Source organism: Trachemys scripta, chromosome 2 (assembly GCF_013100865.1).
Source record: "Trachemys scripta elegans isolate TJP31775 chromosome 2, CAS_Tse_1.0, whole genome shotgun sequence".
Classification (NCBI taxonomy): Eukaryota; Metazoa; Chordata; order Testudines; family Emydidae; genus Trachemys; species Trachemys scripta.
The window spans coordinates 276,799,812-276,822,578 of record NC_048299.1 but is presented as its reverse complement, the minus strand read 5'-3'; the positions used below and the strand labels follow the sequence as shown (position 1 = coordinate 276,822,578).

General features: G+C 46.3%; 1 protein-coding gene across 1 annotated transcript in view; it reads right to left on the bottom strand.

Annotated features, from left to right (window-relative positions):
- ADGRB1 (adhesion G protein-coupled receptor B1) overlaps nucleotides 1-22,767 on the bottom strand; it is a gene marked incomplete in the record, with an annotated part of 371,095 nt that overhangs the window by 16,597 nt on the left and 331,731 nt on the right. The window contains 6 exon segments of the mRNA XM_034763711.1: nucleotides 1,141-1,176; nucleotides 2,386-3,056; nucleotides 6,187-6,241; nucleotides 9,118-9,213; nucleotides 10,386-10,557; nucleotides 20,165-20,263. Of these exon segments, the coding sequence (XP_034619602.1) occupies nucleotides 1,141-1,176; nucleotides 2,386-3,056; nucleotides 6,187-6,241; nucleotides 9,118-9,213; nucleotides 10,386-10,557; nucleotides 20,165-20,263 (1,129 nt within the window).

Genomic DNA, 22,767 nt, shown 5'->3' with positions numbered 1-22,767 from the left:
AAACCTGAATCTCAGCCTGAAAGCTCTCCAAGGGTTGCAAAGCTTTTGAAGAAGTGTGAGGCCTGAGTTCGAATCTAGTCCAACATGTGAGTTTCAGAATTTGGAGCCACACAGTGTACCTATTTGAGACTGAGCCCAGGGTCCTAAGTTTTGGAGCAAACCTAGGAGCCCAGGCTTCGAGCAAACTCCCTTCTTCCCCATGCAGTCCCAGGAGTGATGGCTGATTTTGGAATGAAGCATTAGCTTTGAAGAGGAAAGATGGTTTGATGCCTTCACCACCCAACCATCCTTCCCCTTCAAAGTGACGGCTTCATTGCATTGCAATAGGACTCAGGAGACCTGCGTTCAGTTCCCAGCTCTGCTAGAGATTTGCGGTGTGAAGCATGGCTTCCTCTTTAAAGCACCTGCTTCCCCCTTCTCTGCCTCAGATCTCCCCATCTGGAAGACGTGGATACTTCCTCATCTCCGAGGGGCGTGGGGAGGCTCCTTAATCTTGTGAGGAGCTCCCATGCCAGGATGATGGGGACCATCTGAGCAGATGTCATGTTTGGGGGCAGTTCTACACATACAGTGCTGCACTGGTGAGCGTCTCCTGTTGGCGTAGTTACTCCACCTCCGCGAGAGGCAGGAAACTCTCCTGCTGACATAACACTGCCTACACCGGGGTAAGGTCGGTATAACTATGCCGCTCAGGGGGTGGATTTTTCACACCCCTCAGCGATGTAGCTATACCGATATAAGTCTGTAGTACAGACCTGGCCTAAGACTCAGGACCTCTGACCCCTCTCACACTGGCTGGAAAGTGGCCCAAACTCCTGATGCTGGTATATTGTAGTACAGCTGGAATTGTTTACAGGCCTTGTGCAAACCGACTTAAAATCCTCATTTACAAACATTTACTCAGCAGTTGCTGCTCAGTAAATGAAGCCATACCAAATAAGTGTAAATCCCACGTTTGTTTAGATACACAGGGCGAACCTCCCTGTTCAGCCAGGCTGGCTGTAGCCGCCTGTCTGCTTCTAGCCCTTTTCCTGGTTCTTTGGCCAAGGCAGTAGGGGAGCTCCAGCTGGGAAAAACAGAGCCTGGTCCTCTCCCCCACCTCACCCCTCCGTAAAAGGACTTAAAGGAGGAACCGCTCACCTCAAAATCTAGCTCTGCGTACCGGGATTTCCGTCTCTGCAGATTCAAAGGGAAAGAAAGATTGGTAAGTGATGATACGGGTTGATCACACCCCTGCATAGTGGCTAGAGACAGAGAGACAGCCCCTGCCTCCTTCCCCACCCTGCTCTGCCTGCACCGTGCAGCTCTGGCTCTGATACTAAGGGTGATAGAAGCAACCTCAGTCACTGCCCCATGGGAGAGAACCTGTGTGTGAGCTCTGGGAGCACCAGAGACCAAAGCCTGAAGGACGCATAGGAGAGGTTGAGAGCCACATCCTATAACAGGGGACAAAGGAGACAGATGCTGCAAGCCTGTTAGAACTGGGGCCAAGTATAAGAACCAAGAGGGACTAAACGTCTGCTAAGGCAGAACCCGGCTGGGTGGGAATTCTATACTTGGGAGAGTTGTTACAAGATGAAATGAGCTGCCAAAGGACAGCAGTCAGAAGAAGCAGCAGGAAAAACCAAAGGAAATCCAGCACTCATGTATGCCCTCTGCAATGCCACCGACATCAATAGGGTTGCAGGGGATGTCTGTGAGGGAGAACTGCGCACACAGAGCTTAACTCTGCCATCACTGGAATTTTCCTGTAGCTTCCCGTACCTGTATTTACCTCTCTCTTCCCAGAAGGGTTGAAAGCATCAAAGCCAAGCAGAAAGGTTAGCCACATGCCTCCCATTAAAATGAATGGGAGTGGTCTGGCTAACACCTCATGAATAATCTTTGAATACTGTCAATACATCCAGTTTCCATAGGGCTGATGGGAGATAAAGAGAACCTGGCAGCCTGCATCTGTTGGATTTTAAAAAAAGAGGGCTAAGAAACACTTTGGCTCCTTCCCATCCTAAAATCTTTGATCAAAATACCCAGTGCTGGAACTAGGAGGGAGGGAAAGCTTCAAAAACAGATTGGACATTGATATGGAAAAGAGACGGCATCTGCAGTGTAACTACCTAGGATGAAAACTATAAGGGTTCTTAATCCTCAAGATTCAAACTGTAACTTGATATCACTAGCGGAGGTCAGGAGGAAATTTCCCCTCCCATTAACGAGGTATTGAAACTGCACAACTGGGTACATTCAAGGCAGGGTTCTACTCTTGGAACATCTGGCATAGGCCACTGTAGGAGAGAAGGCATCAACATAGAAGGAAAAGCGTGGCATGAACAATGTGATAACTGGGATGTTCTTATGGATGAAAGTGGCCGCAGGTTGCCTGCTTACCTCCAAGGAGCTCATGGAGAGGGTGGAGACTGTCTCGCTCTTGGGCACCATGCCCAAGTTCCCTGAGTCGCCCGGGTCGCACAGGCTGTTGGGCATCTGCGACTCGCTGCAGATGTTCTGCTGCTGCTGCTGCAGCATGGGGGAGCCCTGCACCTCGGTGCATGTCATAGCCATGGGCTCCCTGGGCGGGCTCTTGACGATGAAGCCCGGGTCGGTTGCCATGCTGAGGTGGATGAGCCGGGTTTGGGGCATCTGGTCTATGTTGATGCTGTATTTGCCATCGTCCTTGGGTGGCTTGGCCCGCAGGGTGGAGGAACTGTTGCTGGGCAAGATGACGTAGCTGGTGTCCAGGGATTGCTCCTGCGCTCGGGAGAGCTCAGAGTCCAGCTTCTTGAAGATGTCCCCATCGCAGATGTAGATAGACTTGGGCGGCTGGTTCTTCTCCTTCTTCAGAGTGAGCGTGTGGTTGCTGAACTCATTCAGGTTGATGGCCCCCAGGTAGTGCGGGGAGCCCTGGAGGTGCATCTTAGAGACGTTGGCTGGAAGACTGTTAAAGTTCGAGGACCCCTTCTGGTGATGGAGCTTCAGCTTCTCCTCATCCTGCAGCGACGGGCGCTTCAGCGTGCCCGTGATGGCCGAGGTCCTGCACGTGGTGATGTCTTTATTCAGCACTGCGGGCGACAGAGAAGCATTCTCAGCACCTCAGACTCACCTCATCTGAGCTCCACACACAACACCAACCATCTCACCACAGTCAAACCCCCTTGGCATGTTCCCTCCACTCTCTCAGACAGAGGTTAAATGGCGGATCAATGCTTCTGGCTCCTAGACCCCATGTCCGTGACAGGCCCACGCTGGCGACTGGGCCAGTGCTTACATTGGGGGGTAATTATACCACAGGTTTTGAAGTTCTCACCCCCGGCCTCGAAGCCAAAGGGAGCTAAAATGAGTGCTCATTATTCAAATAGGAAAGAACCTTAATCTGAGGGTGGGGCAATCATGCCAAGTCGGAGATATAAACAGGACACACACACAGAGAAACAAACACAGCTGTTCCTCGACTCGTTCAAATCTGCTTCGCTGCTCAGCTGGTTCTAGGCTGCAACAGAAATGTTAATAAGCTCGTGACGTCAGCCTGGATGTCCTCAGAGGATAAAGTCACAGGGTTCTGGGGTGGGCGGGGCTGAATGCTACTTACCCAGCATTTCAGCATGGAAAGGGGGAAACAATTCCAGCCAAAACCAACCAAAAAACAAGGCTCTTTTTACACATTTTTTTTCCAATGCAGCAGACAGGAGAGGAGACAAAGCAGAGACTTTGCTGTGACCTGGCACCATTCAGCCATTCCCATCAAGGTACTCTATGGCACAGGTGGATTTCGGGTGCCAGGTAAAACATGGTGCTGCGGTTTCACTGCTCACTTGTGCCAGGCACGGTGAGTGCTGAACGAGCGTAGGTACCTCCAATGGGTGCAGGGCAGGCAGGGCAAAATCAAAGGGAAGCCAGGAGAAACAAACCAACCATAAAACATCTTTGAAAGCCAGACCCGCTGCACGGTGACAGTCTCAGTCATTACGGCTTTGCCAGAGAACAGTGCTAGGATATAACTGTGCTTTGGCCCCATTCATGGGCCAAATTCTGCCACTGACTCTAAGTGAAAATGCCACATGTTGGCTCGGACCCAGCCCATCCTTGTTAAGGGATCAGGATCGGTGCTTTATTAACAACGCCCTTTCAGCAAAAGCCACAGCCAGTGGGTTGTTGGGTGTTTTTTACACTGTGGCTTGTATTCAAGGAAGCACTTGGGACATGCTTTGTGCATGGGAGCTCGCTGCCTGCTTTGGCTTCCCCAGGGGTGGTGTTTAGGTCCTGTCGCGAGGCTGTGGCGCACAACAAATTGGGATTATTTCATTTCTTGTCCGCTGGGGTTTGAAGACTTGTACAGCTGGCTGCTGGCAAAGAACACCAGGCCAGGTTAGTGAGCAGAGGTGGAGATCGGGGGTCTTCTGTTCTGGAGTCACCTGACACCAAAAGGCTCCCTCCCATTGCTCGGGGAGACCCAATCCGGGAGCCAGAGACTCTACGGCAGCACAAGGAAATCTCCTGCACCGGAGGAGCCTGTCCGGGGCTCAGCACTGATTGTCAGGACCTGAGTCTCAAAAGCACACTATTGTGCACGCAAACTGGGCATGACCAGTGAGCACATGCCCAATTAGCCAGCTGTACGTGCAAATACCTGCCTTGTGTGCACATCTGAGGCCATCATGTGCGCACCTCGGGCACACTCTTGAGAGCACCAATTTTTGCACCTGCCTTTTTGAAAGTCAGGTCCTCAGCATCAGAAAGGAAGGGGAGAGAGAGCGGGAGAGAGCACGCTGGAAATATGGTGTGAGAGAGAGGAGAAAGAGAGAGACCCTGAATAAGGTATAGACAGAAAGAGACTGTGGAATTAATATCATGAGGGTAAGAGGGATAGATAGATAGAAGAGGAGGTGTGTGGGGATAGACAGATATATAGATAGATAGATAGCAGGGGTGTATGGGGATAGACAGAGAGAGAGAGAGAGAAGGGGGTGTATGAGGATAGATAGATAGAAGAGGAGGTGTATGGGGATAGCTAGATAGCTAGATAGACGAGGGGGTGGATGGGGATAGATAGATAGAAGAGAGGGCTTATGGGCCTAGATAGATAGATAGATAGAAGAGGAGATGTATGGGGATAGATAGATAGATAGATAGATAGATAGATAGATAGATAGATAGATAGATAGATAGAAGAGGGGTGTATGGAGATAGATAGATAGATAGATAGATAGAAGAGGGGTGTATGGAGATAGATAGATAGAATAGGGGTGTATGGGGATAGATAGCTAGAGAGATAGATAGATAGATAGATAGATAGATAGATAAACTCTTCTGTGATGCCCCCTAAATGAGCACACAGGATGCAAAGTCCATGGCAGCTAAAGGGAGATCCTGGTTTGGAAGATGTGAATTATACACAAGGGCCAAGTGAGCTGGGAAAACTCTTGCTTGGGAAAGGGGAGGCATCTGAGCGAGCCAATGAGAGTCGGAAATTCTGCAAAAGGTTTGATTAAAATCAGCCAGCTGGTCAGGCGTGCCAAGGGCAGGAGGGAACAGAACCTGCAAAGAGGAACAGGCAACACAGCAGACTCCGGACAGCACTTTCAGAGACAGCACAGTGGGCATAAGACAAACAGGAGCGACTGAGGAGGGGTTGTGGCAGCAGGGACTGCTGGCCCATGCAGATCTACAGAGCTGCAATGAATGGTTGTGTGTGGGAGGGGGTGGGCCATGTCCCCAAGCACATGACTGCCCAAGTGGTTGCTGGTATGCATGGACCCAGAGGGCAACTGTCCATTCACGGATTTGGGGTAGGATGCTCCAGATTTACACCCATTTCTCAGGACACCTGAGGGGTATGAGGCCAGCCCCAGAGATGACTCTATGAGCAAAGACAAAATCAGGACCCAGTAGTGAGAGATGGAGAAGGTCATGGATCCCACCACCCCTGCCAGGCAGGGCATAGGCTCTGGATAAAAGGTGTTAAATCAAGGTGAGGCTTGACCTTAGCCAAGAGGCCAAGCAAGGCGTGGGTAAGGGAGGGGATAAGCAAAGCGAAGGGGCAGAATTAGGAATTTTCTTGAGGTGGGGGTGGGAGCGAGGATAGCCCATACACATACACACAAGCCACTGAGGGGACGTAGACACAACACCAATAGTAAGGAAAAAAAATGGCCAAGTTCAATCCCCAAACCAGGTCACTTGTTGATTTCTCACCTGTGATGTGCTCACCTGATCTACAAGCCATATCCACATCCTTCTCAAAATCGGTCTGAAAGACAGAGAAAGCAGAGGGCGTGGTCAACGGGGCGGGGAGGGGGAGAGGGGAAGAAGGGAAGGCAACCTGGAATCCAATGAATGTTTCTACTCATGGACCACACACAAAGCAATAAAAATCGAGACAGAATGGCGTGAACAAGGGCTTTGGAATCAGACTCTCTGCCTAATGGCCTTGAGATAGAAGACACAGCCCCTCCCAAACAGGAGCAGGGGATGCCTGAGCAGGGGATGCCAAAAGCAGCCACGTGCAGCCCTCCTCTCCCCTAAACTAGGCCCTGCCTTGAATCACTTGGTTGCCATCATCCCAGAGAATGGGAGAAAAGGAGTCACACCAGAACATGGGCGTCCAAGTAATCATGTTAATAGTGATGTGCAAAAGACAGGTGTTGGACAAATATTTCCATTCTAGATGTGCTAAGCAGCAGGACGATGTGCTGGTCCCACAGGAGGATGTTGTGGTACTTTCCAGTCCATTAGTAATTAAGGAGGATGTTAAACAGCACCTACCAGGGGTAGACATTTTGAAATCAGGAGGCCCAGCTAACCTGCACAACTAAAAGAGTTGTCTGAGGAGATCTCTAACCTGCTGATGTTCATTATGAATAAATTTTGAAATGTTGGGGAAACTCCAGAAGACTGGCAAGGTGCTAATGATATTGGCAAGGAGGATGACTTAGGTACCATAGGCTGGTTAGCCCGACATCAATCCCATGCAAAAGAATAGAAAAGCTGATGTGGGATTCGCCTGATCACAAATTAAAGGCTAGGATTATAATTAATGCCAATCAACATGCGTTTATGGAAAATAGGTCTTGTCAAACCAACTTGATTTCATTCTTTGATGAGATGACAAGGTTGGTTGATAAAGGCAACTGCGAAGATATAATATACACAGACTTCTGTAAGGCATTTGACTTAGTATCTCTCAATGTTCTGATTCAAAAATGACCACTATACAGTATCAGTACCGCACACATTAACTGGATTAGGAACTGGCTAACTGACAGATCTCTAAAATTAGCTGTCAATGGGAAATCATCGTTGAATGGGGGTGTTTCTAGTGGGATGCTGCAGGAATTGCTACTGGGGCCGATGCTATTCAATATTTTTATCGGTGATCTGTAAGTAAATATAAAATCACTGCTGGTAAAATTTGCAGGTGATAGAAGATTGGTAGAGTGATAAATAATGACGAGGACACTACAGTCACGCAGAGTGATCTGAATGGCTTCTGAAGCGGGGCCCCGTGAAACAAAATGTATTTTAATACAGTCAAATGCAAAGTTCTCCATCTAGGAACAAGGGCTGCAGGTCATACCTACAGAATGGGGGAACTGTATTCTGGAAAGCAAAGACGCTGAAAAGGATCTAGGGGTGAGAGTGGACAAGGAGCTCAGCAGAAGCGCTCAGTGCGATGCTGTCGCAAAGAGGGCTCATGCAATCCTTGGATGTCTAAATAGGGGAACAGTGACTCGGAGCAGGGAGGTGATTTCAGCTCTGTACACGACATTGGCAAGAGCAATACTGGAATACTGCAGCCAGTTCTCATGTCTGTATTTTAAAAAGGGCCCTGAAAAGTTGGAGAGAGCGCAGAAATGAACCACAAAAGTGATCGGAGGGCTTATAACAAGAGACTTGACAAGCTCCATCTGTTGAACAGATCAAAAAGAAGGTAACTTGATGACAGCGTGCAAGTACCTTCACCAGGACAAAACACCGGGTTGCATGGAGCTCCTTCATCTAGCTGAGAAAGGCACCACAAGAACAAAAGGCTGGAAGCTGAAGCCAGAGAAATTCAAATTAGAAATAAGGCACAAATGTTTAACGGTGAAAGTGATTAACCACTGGGACAAACTACCAAGGGAAGTGGTAGATTCTCTCTCTTGATGTTTTCAACTCAGGACTGGATGCCTTTCTAGAAGATTAGCTTTAGTTATTGGGCTCAATATGGGGCAAGCTGGGTGAAATATTATGGCTTGTGCTATACAGGAGGTCAGACTAGATAATCTAATGGTCCCCTCTAGCCTTGAGCTCTATGAATCTATGAATATGTTGCATCTATGGGCCTGACTGGCTGGACACTCAGACAGAAGGATAGAGGAAAGCCCCAACCGGCCTGTTTTGGAGCCTGGGAAATATCTTGTAAACTTTGGGATTGACCTGCTTACCTGAAGCTTAGAAATCAGAGACAAGAAAGACCTCTTAGGTTAGGACATCCAGTCCATCACCAAGGGGCCAATGCAGGATTGTTCCCTACAGCATCTTCTCCCAGGGCTTTATCTAGTCCAGTTTTGAAGGACTCACGTAACAGGATGACGTTTTCTATCTTTGCACAAAATGAATTTAAAATGAGCACCCAGAAAGGAACGTTACTGAAATGGGGAAGAAAAGTACTTTGGAGAAAGAAAGTCTCCTCAGAAAGGATGTCTTGAAAATCATGACTACGATGTGACATGCTCTGAGCGAATAGGTATTAAACTGCTGTCTCCTACCACCATGCTGGACAGGACATGCAGCCTGTCAGAGGTAGAAAGGCCTGGGAAATTTCTTTTATGGGAAAATAGGTGCATGTGGGGTTTGTCACCCTTAGACCGAAAGGACCTGGTTTATCTGAACAACAAAACAGCCCCGGTGCTTGCATAGGCCTGGGCGGGAGAGGGATGGGATCCTGATTGTTATGAAGGGAACTGGAGCTATAAATTGGTGAAACTGAGGCTCACCCAAGCTCCAGCATGATCCAATCAGATTTAAAAGAAGGAGAGTGATGACAGCTAAGCATAAGATGTTGAAACAGAGCCCTCTGTTCATTGGATCCAGGCTAAAAGCACCGAGTCCCTTGGCAAGCGAGCGGGTGGCACTTTATCCTACCATTAGCTGAGCATGTCCGTTCTGAAACGACCCCCCCGAGTCTCCGTTGCCCTCTTCTTGACGGTCCACTACTCGGCACTTCACTGCATCCTGGACCTGCCGGGGGAAACGGATTTGCACAAGACTGAGTCAGACAGAGGCACTGTTTAAAGCAAAGGCGCATCCAACCCTGTTGGGGATAGACTGTAATGCTCACATGGGTTTGTTTAGGGCTTACACAATGACTTCAGAGGGGCTGAGAGGACACATATCTGACACACCAACACAACAACTCCAGGTTCCTACATGCTTACAGGGTTATTACATGGGATAGCTTCCCAAGTAGTTAGTTGCTGGATTTGCCTAGGCAGGAATAACCATGAATTTATTCTGTAACCCATGATATTTACAAAGGACCCTGTTGCATAAATCATGACATAGGGATATATAATGTCAGATCAAGAGGCTATACTGTGTGCATATTGTGTGTCATCGAAAACTCACTGAAATCAATGGAAAAACTCCTAACGACTGCAATGAGAGGGCCTAAATGGATAACGAAATTAATGAAAAGACTCTGGGCTAGGCCAATCCCTGGTGTAATTCCACTGAATCTATCAGGCCCACTTAATTGAAAGGAATTATATCAAGGTAACATGCACATATATAAATAAAAAAGCTCCTTGTCAATAATATTAATGACACCTCATTTTATTGCAATGGAAAGAACTTAAAAAAAAGGAATGGAACTTTTCATCATTGATGGAGTTCACTGGTTTAAAGTAAAAGAAAGTTTCACTTTCTGCTCATAGTCAAGTTTAACTTATGGCTCCCATAAACTGGCACCATATATGCAGTGTTTGGGTTTCCAACACTGCTGGGGACTATTTCAATACAACCCCTAGAAAACAGACTTGTTTTTTGTTGATATTGTCTTTAAACATGGGTGAAAACTTTTCTGCAAATCCTAGGTTTTGTAGAACCTTTTTTTTTTAAAAAAAAAACCTAAATTTTGGACCAATGATAAACTAAATGAGGCTTGTCCCCAAAACTCTGCTCCACTGTACGTTTTCAGCGTGATGTCCACCTATCCATCCATCTGTCCAGGCACTTCTGTCACACTCATCACTGTGACGTCTGTGTAGCTGAATGTCATGGCCCACAGCTCAAGGGATCGGTGGAATCCCCAGAGAGACTGCGGGAAGGCTGCAATTCCCAATCTGGCCTCCGGTAGATGGGTCACACGCAGCCCTCTGGGCTGTGCAGTAGGAACCACTGGTGGTGCCCACCTCTCGTCTCAGGATGCAATGAACCATCACAATGACAAAGCCCTCCAGGGAGTCAAAGACAGCAAAGAGGATCTGGAAGAGCGCTGACCGCCGATCCGTGATTGCCAGAACCGCAGACATCCAGGTCAGCGCCAGCAGAGGTAGGACCACGCAGGAGCTCCAAAGGGACGCCCTGTCAGGGAAGAGAAAGCAAATCCGAGTTCAGCTTCATCCCCAGCCAGTTAAACATTGTGATCACTCGTGGGAGCCAATTCAGCCTCCTGATCCCAAAGGGCTGCTGAAGAATTTTCCTCAGTAACAGTGGACTCATTTTGGGTGATTTCTGAGCTCCCTCAGGGACCCAGGAGGCTGCTTTGCTCATCACATTCATGCTCTGAGAGCAGGCAGCAGACACTTCGAGGGGACTATGGCTCAGTGGTGCAAGCATGCACAGAAATTCGGGGTGGGAAGGAAGGAGGCAGGCATATCATGTCCCCCTCATGCCCCTCCCACTCCACACTGTTAATCACACCAGTGGTATTGTCCAAGGAGCGGAGAGAAGATGCGGCCACTGTATGTTGCAAGAGGGGAGTGGAACATCTACAGGAGAAGCCAGGTTGCCTTGATGGCCATCAACACTTAGCTAATGGCTACTGGTGCCTGGACTGTCACGGCACTCAGTAAATCAGTATCACGTGGGGTTTTATTTGGAGGGTTCGGGTGGCTAAGCTGACAAGGGACAGATTTGAGCCTGGATGGTAAGCTCCTGGAAGCACTTGCCCTCCATCAAATGTTCCCCACATACAAATAGCCAGATAACTAAGGAGTCTGCTGGCACCTGAATCCTGTTATCTGTTAACAAGGGGCTACTGGGTACAGATGGGACCTTGCTAAATAAACACCCTGGAAAACTGGAACCAGTTCTATCTGATGAACCGTAAGCTATTCTTTCAAGTGAAAGTAGTTCTGGCTTGATGGCTCGTAGGATTCAAGTCATCTGTTTAGTCGTGGCAGGGATACTGTACATCACAGTCATCTGGAAGGTGAGCATCCCTGCACTACCCCAACCAGGAGCTCCAGGTCTGAACTGGCCAGACCACCTCTAGAAATGAGAAGGCATTTCCGTCTCCATGGACCATGCTTGACCTCTTTGCCACCAAGGGAGCCAAATCAGTGCAGACTGTGGCAATACATAGGAAATGGACTCAACTTTAATTCTAAACATTTGGGGACAGCAGTGCACAGAGGGAACCATGGGACTCTATCTACAATAGAAGCGTAGCAAGAGTACACACAGAGACGGAAATAACAAGTGGACCTCAAACTTTTCTGGGTAGAAAATCTTGACCTATACGTTAAGACACATAGATAGGTAATATGGCCTATTATAGGACACAGATATCATGACTCACACTTCGCAGCACTTACATGGGAACCACTGATCATTTAATGACACATGGTCAAGTAAGTTCTAACCCAATTTACACTCACTCGTTATCCAGGCACAACGCCCAAGGACTTCCCACTGCAATGATGGTAGATTGCAGTGATGGGTTATTTCTGCAATTAATAATTATACATCAGCATTTCTGCACACCAGTCCAGGCTTGAGTTCATGAATTTAGGAGCTACTGGTGCAATTAACCAGCAACCTGGAAGAGCAGGTCAATTCCTGTGTAATTGCCCTTTCTCCACCAAGTAGAGGGTTTTGTGTTACCATGTAAGGAAAGAGCCGTAACATGATATGCATGCCCTATAACTGCACATAGGACATTGAGTGGAAAGTTTAGGACTGACTCTTGAATGCCCAATTTTTGGCAGACATACTGTAGTTTTTCACCCCCCCGGCCCCAGCAATTGGCTGAGAGCATCTGATAACAGAAACCTCTCAGAATCACCATTTGCGACATGATGTTAATGAAGCTGACTGGAGAACAAGTGTGGGGAGAACAAAACTGAAGTGGTAGAAAAGCCAAATGGAAAAATGAGATTTGCCTGATGACAGGATTCCACAGGTGTATTCCATGCCAGGATCAGAATGTCCGACACACCAGCTGTCTGGCTGGCCAAAGCAGCTCATTCAAGTTGCTCACCATACTTCTGGTGACTAGAGAGAACAAGGGGAAAGAGAGGGCACTGGATTGGGTGATATCAGACTACTCTGCCCTCTGGAGTTCCCTGGCCTATCACACTCCCGACACATAGGAACGGCTACATTAAGGACATTAGCAGAAAAGCACACAACAGGCTCTGGCTACAGCAACAGGCCTGAACCATAGCTCAGATCTGAACCACAAATCTGGCTTTGGATGAGATTCGGCAGCTTGAAACTGTCTCTGTAACAGGCTGAGTCCAAACATTAAATGCAAACGAAGTTTGGACTCAGATCCGGAGTTCAGAGTTGGGGCTAGATTAGGGCTTTGGCTCAGGCCTGTTTCAAATACCAGTGCCACGGGCCTGGTTCTGACCACATGTACACTAGCATACCTCTCCTGCCTTCAGTGGAGTTGCTTCTGATTCACACTAGTGCCGACACCAGCTCCATAAACGACTCCCGCGATGTGCAGGCGTGGACACAAACTGACTCAGCGAGGAGTCAGGGCTGAAGCTGTCCTCCCAAACTCAGACACAACGGCCCAAGATTGCAGTGGGATCACCTTAACCAATCCCTCTTCTTCCCTGGAGTCTACATCCTTTCCACGTGCGACTGTTCTCCTGTCCCTCTTAGTCAAGACATTCTGTTGGAGCTCTCTCCAATTCTCACCACAAACAATCTTTAGAGCTGTTACTACACAGCAGATACAGCCTGCTTCCCCGATCCTCCCACCTCCCCCAAACATTAACCAGAAGAATAAGGATTAAAATAACCATGGGCTAGATGCACAGCTGGTGTAAATCAGTAGAGCTACATTGACTTCAATGGACCTATGCCGACACACCATCTGAGCATCTGGCCCAACTTTCTGATCTTTTTCTGCTTCGTCTTCCGGGGGCCTTCTCAGCAATATTCATCCCTTACAAATATTATGGAAATGTTGCTTGACATATAATGCACAATTTTTCTCCCAGGTGGCAGATGGCAATGGGCTATAAATTACTCTGATTTCACTTTCATAGCTCTGCTTAGCTTTTGAAGTATTAAATGCAAAAGGGTTGTGTTGGTTTTTTTAAAACACACGTCAAGCCCAGGGCTTAAGAAAAAAAAAAACAAGGGAAAGAAAAAAAGGAAAGAAAAACAGGCCTGAAAGGAGCGTGCCCTTAATTCCACCTCCTGTGCATTGGCTCTGTACTGCGATTAACACATACTATATCTTTAGGACTGTCCTGTTTCTTATTAGGTGCTTTGGTATCCATGAAGCCTTCAGAGGTTTTGATATAACTCTCAGGGCCTATGCAACATCATAATACTTAGGTGCTATGTCAGCACATCATGACATTGGATTGCAACGTGACATGACGGTATTGCTAACTAATGGTGCTGTGGTGCAATATGGTTATATAACAGCCCTCTTTCATGGGTTTTCAGAGGGGATTAAACCAAAGACCTTTATGGCTTGAGATCAAGAAATAAGACTTTTGGCTGGCAGCTGAGGTAGGCGTTTATCCTCTTATGTATGTAGCCCATGCACTAGAGGGGACAAAGACCCATATTCTCCTTGTGTGGATTGCAGTGACATTGTAGCTTGGGTCCTGTGCCATTGGATCATTGAACTAGGATGCTGCTTTAACAAGGCATGATCATGGTCCAACACTGCTACATGACAGCCCAGAGACATTATGTCATGGCATCATGCTGCTGCCGCACCGTATGATCCAGAGCAATGGTCTCACGTCAGGATGTGCGGATGCCGCAACACAGCACAATGATGTAACCTTATGATGTCATGTGACAACACGTCTCTACAATCCTGTGGCCCTCACGTTTTTTCAACAGGACATATAATGAAAAGCTGGCAAAGCCTAGTAGGGCTGCACACGTGGGACCATATTCGGCCTTGTCAAAAGCAGGGACATGTCATGGTATTTAATCAGAGGATGTTCACCAACACTACATGCCCTGTTTCATGCTCTATTATCAACAGCTCTAAGAACTCCATTTTTGCCATGGGACAAAGATAAACTGGGACGAATTCAGAGGAGAGTGCCCCAAATGACAAAAAAAAGTTTGGGAAACAAAGATCTACAATGATGAAAGTTTAAGAGGACGGGGCCTAGAGAAAAGAAGACTAAGGCAAGAAGACACAATGACTGTCTTCAGGGATGTAACGGCATGTTACAAAGAGGACTGAGATCAATTATTCTCATTGCTTTAGGATGACAGAACAAGCATTAATGGGATAAAGCTGCAGCAGGAAATAAAGTTAATAACTCAAAGGGCAGCTCAGGCTATGGAAAAAGCTGCCAAGGGAGGTGGAACTGCCAAAGCTGGAGACAAGTAAGGCTGGGACCAGACACACATCCATCAGGGAAGATTTAGGGATAGTAATGTCTGTCTTGCCCTCATGCAGAGGGTAGAGATTAGCTGATCTTATGGAAGTCCATCCTAACCCAAATGCTTCTCTAGTTCTATGACCGTCCAGTTGTAGGAAATGTGGTTCACAGACTACCAGCACCATGCTTCCTCCTGCTCAACTCAAGTTGGGGACATAACCATTGCCCTAGGGGAATAAGTTGTTGTCTCCATTTTAGGGACCCTCTTGAGAGAAGTCCATAAGCATCACAATCCCACTCCTCTTTCCAAGCCACCCTCCCACAGGATGAGTCCCCCAAGAATGTAAGAAAAGAAGCTAACGTTTGGGTTTGCAACCAACAAGTTCTAATGGAGCCATCAAGATATGACTGCCAATCTCCACACAATTGCTCCTGAGGGAATTGTACTTCCCTCAATAATTGGATTCTAAACCCCGTGAATGGAAGCTCACAAGACTTAACATCTCATGTACATGGAACAGTTTCTTTGGAGTCACTTGAGTAGATGATAAGTTAGCTGTGGGATGGCTACCATTCGAAACAGTTTATTAGCGATGGCCATCTTGACAAATCTACCCGAAATCTACAAATCAAAAGATTGCACCACGAGGTCCTGCTAAGTGAGACAGGACTTTGACACCTAAATATAGAAGCTGTTTTTTGCCAGTCTAAACAGGGCCTGAAGTGGCAAAGAAGCATCTACACATTGAGGGTCCAATTCAGGACTCCTTACTTGTGTTGCATAGCATTTACCCAGGTGAGTAGTCCCATTGATGGTACTAACCAAGCATGGAAGAGGTACTCAGGGTTAGTAAGGGCCACAGAATCAGGCTCTGAAGGCACCTAGAATTTTGTGGGAGTGACCATGAGCCAAGAAAAGACTGAAAACGCTCTGAGATCAAGAAGCAAATAGCGGCATCTCTGGAGGATAGAGAAAGGACAACCCCACATCCTGACCAATGAAAAATAGAAACGGAATCCCCGGCACTGAGACACTCTTGAAAGGACAGACTCCAAGAAAGGCCTGACAGCTAGAACAAGCTGCCTTAGGGTCTCGGTGGAAGTAGTGGCCGCTAGTTAAATGAAGGAGAGAGGCTAGGAAAGCTGCAGCCATAAAGGACATGGCATGGCACAACTCATAGAATAAGTCATGCAAAAAGGTAACCAGAGACCTCACGATTCTACATCCTGTTCCTAGGGAAATCACATAAACAGGGCGATCTTCAAAGCGTGCAGACATGGAGGCCTGTTGGTTAGGACTGTTTTCATGTTTAGCTCCTCCATCCCTTTGATAGTCCAGCAAGAGCCATCCCGAAGATGGGTGTGTGCAGGGGGTGGGGAGCGGTAAGTGGTGGCAGCACTTTTTAATCCTAAACAGCCACTTGCATAATGGGGAAAACTTTCAACTATAGTAGGCTTCGGCTGCGGCTTTCCAATGTCAGTGCCTAGACTTTGGCAACTAAATAAGTAGCCTGATTCTAAATTGGGAGTGGGTAGGAAGAGACTCTCCCTTGGCGGCAGGTTATCCCTTAATTGCCTACTGCGGGGTTTCTTGCACATTTCTCTGGAGCAGCTGTGCACTGTTGGAGACAAGATACTGGACTAGATGGGCCATTGGTCTGATCTGCTCTGGCCTTCCAAAGTTCTAGGCATCCCCAGCTCCCACTGAAATAAATAGAAGACGCAGGTGTTCCTCTATAAGCGAACTGGGAAATAAGGAACTGATCCAAGGACCACTGAAATCCATGGAAAGCCTCATGTCAGCGGACTTTGAAATCTCCTGTCAAAGTTTCCAGCACAACGTAAGAACAGCCTCTCCTAAATGAATCCCCCAAATAATCATGTATTTGTTTAACAAAAGTATTGTGAGTTTAAAAAGGCATTTAAATTCCAACTATCCTGAGGAGAAAACGTGCTGTAAAATTTGTTTCTCAATAGGGACACCGACCATGGGCTGGTAAACTACTCCCGCCTGAACTGATGTCCCATGTTTCCTATTTGCCTGAGATTCACTGGGGGGGGGGGGGCAAGGATCCTGGATGAAATCGATCCTGGAGCACCTGAAATCAATGGGAGTTTTGCCATTGACTTCCCTGGGGCCAGTATTTCAGTCCCTGTCTTTGAACATGTCATATAAAGTGGCATGTTCATGGACAGTAATTCTAGCTCAGGGATCGGCAACCTTTCAGAAGTGGTGTGCCGAGTCTTCATTTATTCACTCTAATTTAAGGTTTCGCGTGCCAGTAATACATTTTAACGTTTTTAGAAGGTCTCTTTCTATAAGTCTATAATATATAACTAAACTATTGTTGTATGTAAAGTAAATTAGGTTTTTAAAATGTTTAAGAAGCTTCATTTAAAATTAAATTAAAATGCAGAGCTCCCCGGCCGGCGGCCAGGACCCGGGCAGTGTGACTGCCACTGAAAATCAGCTTGCGTGCTGCCTTCGGCATGCATGCCATAGGTTGCCTACCTCTGTTCTAGCTAGTTAGCTATCTAATCAAAACAACAGTAACTCCAAATTTCTGCAGTGCAGCCCCTTTTTCATAGAAAACATGCAAAGAATTGGTATGGCTGAGAAGACCATATATAGCAGTCCCATTTTCAGATCAAACCTCTTCCCAAGATGGCAAAGGCAAAAGATTTTAGGGTAGCGTTTGCCCAGGGATGAGGGAGCAGGCAGACCAGGCACAAATCAGCTGAAGAGAAGTCCTAGCATGGCGGTAGAGTCCACAACTGGAAGCCAACTTGGTAAAGGAAACATCTGGCACGTTTGCCCTACACTTCATGGGTCAAAGAGGTCCAAAGTTTTCCACCTTCTCAACTGTTTCTGTGTTTCCCAAGAAAAGAAACCTGGCAATGTCCAGTACCCCTGATCTGTGCTCTGCTCTCACTTCCCACCTAGCCCTCCCTACCAGTGGTATGGTTTGATTCTACCCAGTCTGGGAACAACTAGTGCTAAATGCCTATTTTTCTGCTCACTCTGATCCACGGGTGTTTTCATGACCCAGCTGACAGAAAGTACTGTAACTCCCCAAAGTCAAGCAAATGGAGACCCTGCTGTGTATTTTCATGCACCATCATCCCAGATGCATTCTGTTCTCCAGGGAACCTTCTGGTCTGATAGGTGATGCCTGTGCCAGACAGAAACATGGAAATAACAAGGCACTGCTATTCCTTCTCTGCCTTTCTCCACCAACCACCACAGTCACTGCTATAGTCTGTGTCAGAGAGAAGCCAAGAATCCAGTCTAGATCTGCCCCATGCAATTTTCATCCAAAGGCCACAATGTCAAAGGGCAAAGCTGGCCCCAAACCTGGCATTAATGACTTGAATGCCCAGCATAATGAAATATTGCTATCAACAAGAGGCATGGTCAGCTACTCCAGGACTTTGCCTCATTAACAACCTTGTTTGCAAGAGATTTGGAGTGGGCAAAATGATAATAATGAACCACAGAACCAAGTGGATGATGGGAGTGAGGTCGGGGCCAACTATACAAATTCTTCTTCAGGTGCTCAGATGTCCTTTATCAAAGGCAAGATCACAGCAAACAAAATCTTGCACTGAAATTTACTGATTTTGTTATTCTGTTGCCAGGAAAACAAGGCATATATACATTCTTTTACTGATATTTATCAAATCAATTAAGTAAAACGAGCAGCTCTCAAGCTCAGTAGGAGATGGTGATTTCCAACTGCCCTGTAAAGCCATTTTTTTTTAATTTGAAAATGAATTAGATCATGTATCTTGTAAAGGAACAATGTCAAGTAGAATAGGACAATATATTCAAATTTGTTTAAAAAAAAGAAGTGTGGCTTACAAAACTTAATATGAATTATATTTTTATTTCATGAAATATATCATTTTTATTAATGATCATATTTTTGCTAGATTTAAACATTCCTCCTGAATGGTAGGAAACTGAAATGCCATGATGTGGTGCTAATTCACAAGAACTGGTACGTGAAACTCACTAGAAACACACAAGTGTCACACCCAGTACAGTTTCACCATCCAAGCTGGTGAACAAAGTAAGACAGGATCAACAATGAAAAGTAAATATGATTCTTTTTTAATCCTTGCAGTTTCAAAAAATCTAAACTGTCAATAGAGTTGATTGAATTTTTTTATTCAAATTATTTTGATGAAATGTGGTCATTTTTCAAAAATGAAAATTTTCAGAAACCCTTTTTGATTTCTTGAAAATTTTCAAAGTTTTTCAACGAAAACCACTTTTGGGGTTTGTTTTTTCCATCGCAAATTTTGATTGGTTAGTTTAGTCAAATGATGGGGACTTTTTAAAATCAAAACCATTCATTTTTGAAAAAAAAAATCATTTCAAAATCGAAACATTTCATTTTGTCAATTACAATCAAAATGAAAAAAAAAATCAATGCTGAAAATAGCATTCCACGGATACTTTCAAAAAACCAAACCCTGATCCGTTAAAAAACCAGCAGAACAAAAACATCCCTGCGTTCATGCTTTCTTAAATTTTCAACCAGCTCAAAACCAGTTAGTATCAAAATTACGACATTTAACAATATTTTATTTGGTCACTTGACAGTGTCCCTTGAACCAAAGGCATCTCAATCCAGTTCAAACAGCTCCCTGCTTCCACAAGACTCTCTGTGCCAAAGAACATGTAGCCAACCAGGGGCTCTGTCCTTCGAGGTGATGAGCACTCTTGCATGATCCAGAAAAACACTTAGTCTTGATTCAACAAAGACTTCAGTACATGCTGAATTTTAAGCAGTCTGTTCCACTGAAGTGAATGGGACTGTAGCACATGCTTAAGTGCTTTGCTAAATTGGGGGCTAAGGGCTTGAGCCTGGGAAAGTCCTACAGCCTGTGTTAAGCAGCAGGTCAGCCTACATGATCACAATGGCCCCTTCTGTCTTTAATTTGTGCATCGATGAGCTATTAAAGTCAATGGGAGTGTTGCCATCAAGAGTCAAGCCCCAAGTACTAGGCTGAATTTAGGGCCGTAGATATATGCTCAACTTTAAGCACATGAATAGTCCCATTGACTTCAGTGGGGCTAGTCACCTGCATTGCTTTAAGCACATATCAAAGTATTTTGCTGGAGTGCTCAGCACCCGGTAGGGTCCAGTCTACCCTAGGACTTTAACTCTTGCAGGCCTTGTTCCAGGGACATTTCAGGAAGCCTACACTTCTAACTTCTTATGGCCCGAGGGGATGGGAAGGCAGGAGGGTGGGTGGGACATGGGGAGAGAAAACAAACAGGGAATAAAATGAAAGAGGGAAATCAAAGAAAGAAAGCGAGAAAGAAAGAAAGAAAAGAAGTTGAAATTAGAGGAACTAACATGGCGTTACTGGTGGCTGTGGCCGAAACTTCAGCAGAAGAAACTACTCCACACTTGGAACATTTGAGCGTCATGCCGTAAAGAGGCACTGCCATCTGACTGCAATTAAAATCAAAAGACTGAAACAAAACAAAACACTTTGCTTGTGAACACAAATGAAGAAAGGAACAGAAAAGAAAAGGAAAAAAAGGAACCAACCAGCCACACCACACCCAGTTTGAGCAAAGAGTTCAAAAGACAGGAAGGAATAAAACTCTCGTCTGTGTCATTCCAGATGCATGAAGTCAAGTCAAGAGCTGCGCTGGTGCCACTGGTGTGGGTGGACCCGTGTTGGGAAAGGTTCCGCCGGGCTCAAGGCGACCCTCTGGTGCCTCTATTGGTGGTAACCTTTTACTGCATGTTTTTCTTACCCTCCCAGGCCATGCTTACATGTTTTTGATCTTGATAATATTTTCTCTCCCCGTCTGTCCTTTCTCTGGGGTGCTTTTGCTTCTGGCCCGGCTGCAGTGTGTTGCACTTGAAAGGCAAGAAGTAGGACTGGTGGGACCAGCGCCGTGTTGGCTAATTTTGTTTGGTGAAGCAGAGTGAGGTGTAGATGACATGCTTTTTCCACTGTCCCTTCTGCGCCAGCTCAGCCAGCAGGCAAAATACCTTCCTAGCAGCAGACGGTGACAGGAAAGAAACAAATCATTAGTGACTCAGGGCCAGATTTATAAAGGTATGTAGGGACCTAATAATCCCTGGTAGAATTTTCAAAAGCACCTAGGCACCCAATTCCCGTTGAAATCAATGGTGCCTAGGCACTTCTGAAAATTCCTCTAGGCACCTATCTGCATTTTTAGGTACCTTTAAAAATCTGGCCCTTAGTCCCTGATTCAGCAAAGCAAAGAAGGCCAAGTCACATGCTTAAATCCTATTGACTTCAACGGGTCGTAAGCATGTAATTCCCATGAAGCATGTGTTTAAATGCTTTGCTGAACAGAGATCGGATGACTGATGTGCGTAAGGTTAAGCATGTGTTTAAGAACTTTGCTGATTCAGGGCCTTAATCCGTCCATAAAGGGAGATGGAACTGCAGGTCCCACCAGGTTGTTTCCTTGTCTCCAGCAAGGATCCTCTTTTAGGAGTCAACAACGCTTAACTCCGGGCCTTGCTCACAAAGGATGTGTCTGCCCAGAAGCCGGGGGGGTGTAATTCCCAGCAAGCGTAGAGCTCACATCGAGTTAGTGCACTAAAAAAAAGACTGTGGACCCATGGTGGCCTAGGTGGCACCTGAGTCCATAACTAGGAGCTCGGATGGAAGTGTACTTGGGTGGCTAACCGGAGACACCGGACCATGCTGCAATGCTGAGTGTGCCCGTTCAGTGAGAGCTAGTGTGTGAACTTCTACCCAAGCTGGGGTTTAAACCTCCCAGCTGCTGTGCAGACATCCCATACAGTGGAGGCAATTATACATCCCCGCTGCTCTGTCCATGTATCCAGAGAGTGAGCACTCTGATTTCACGATGGCACTAGCCACGGGCAGGTATTTGAGGGCACACACACAGGTTTCGGACACAACACTTGGATTTAATAAAGCCAATAAAATAGCTTGACAGCAGAGAGGGCGTTGTCTCATTGGCAAGAGACAGCTGATATTCGCCCCCAGTGGGTATGCATTGCACCATTGGTGAGAGGCAGCTAGTTAATACCAAATGCAAAGCATTTGCAAACCCACTTTGCCTTGAAGGTGGACTAGACGAATGTCTTTCCTTAGCTTTTATAACTATATATTCAGTCTAAAATACAAGAAAGCACATCACTGTGAAAACCAGCTTAGTATTTATGGTGTGTCCAATGCTCACATGGGCTTATTACTTAAAGGGCTACTGGACAGTTTTTAATGAGCTGGTATAACATAAGCCATTACTTCCCTCAGAAATAATGACTTGTAGCGAAGGTAGCTCACAGCTATCACAGCCTTGAGACAGAGAGAAAATTAGCCACTGGCTCTATTGGATGTGGGTGTATAAATACATGCACGTCTTCTAGAAAGTGTGCTCCAAACTCACGGACAGTGTAAATCCACTGAAATCAATGGAGTCACACCAGGCATAAATTTGGCACTGTGTGTGCCTTGCTGAGACACATCCACTGAATGACCCTTGAAAAGGTGCTTTCTCCCCAGATTTCCATTGTGGGCCACAAGGAACAGGGAACTGTAAGGAGCAAAAAATGCGATCTAACAAGACATTTGATGGGAACCTCTGCTAGGAAGGACACAAACATAAGTAACAGCACATCAGCTAGAGGTGGAAAGAAGTCTGCTGTCATGTGTGCACACAAAGCTGGGGCAAGTAAACACAGATATAGGTGGTTCATATTCTGGTGTGTGTTTTGTCGGGGGGAGGGGCTGATTGTGTAGTCCACATGTGTCTATTTTTGGGGGAGGGGAGTATGTGCAGTACGGCAAAGGAAATAATCATAGTGAATAGTGTATTCAGTGAATTTAGCTTCTTTTTCTGCTTGCTAAAAGACCACAAGCAGATCACAATCTCTTCCAAAGTATTCATGAGGGCCTGGATTGTGATACATTTATTGACTAGCACCTGAAGCCGTGAGTA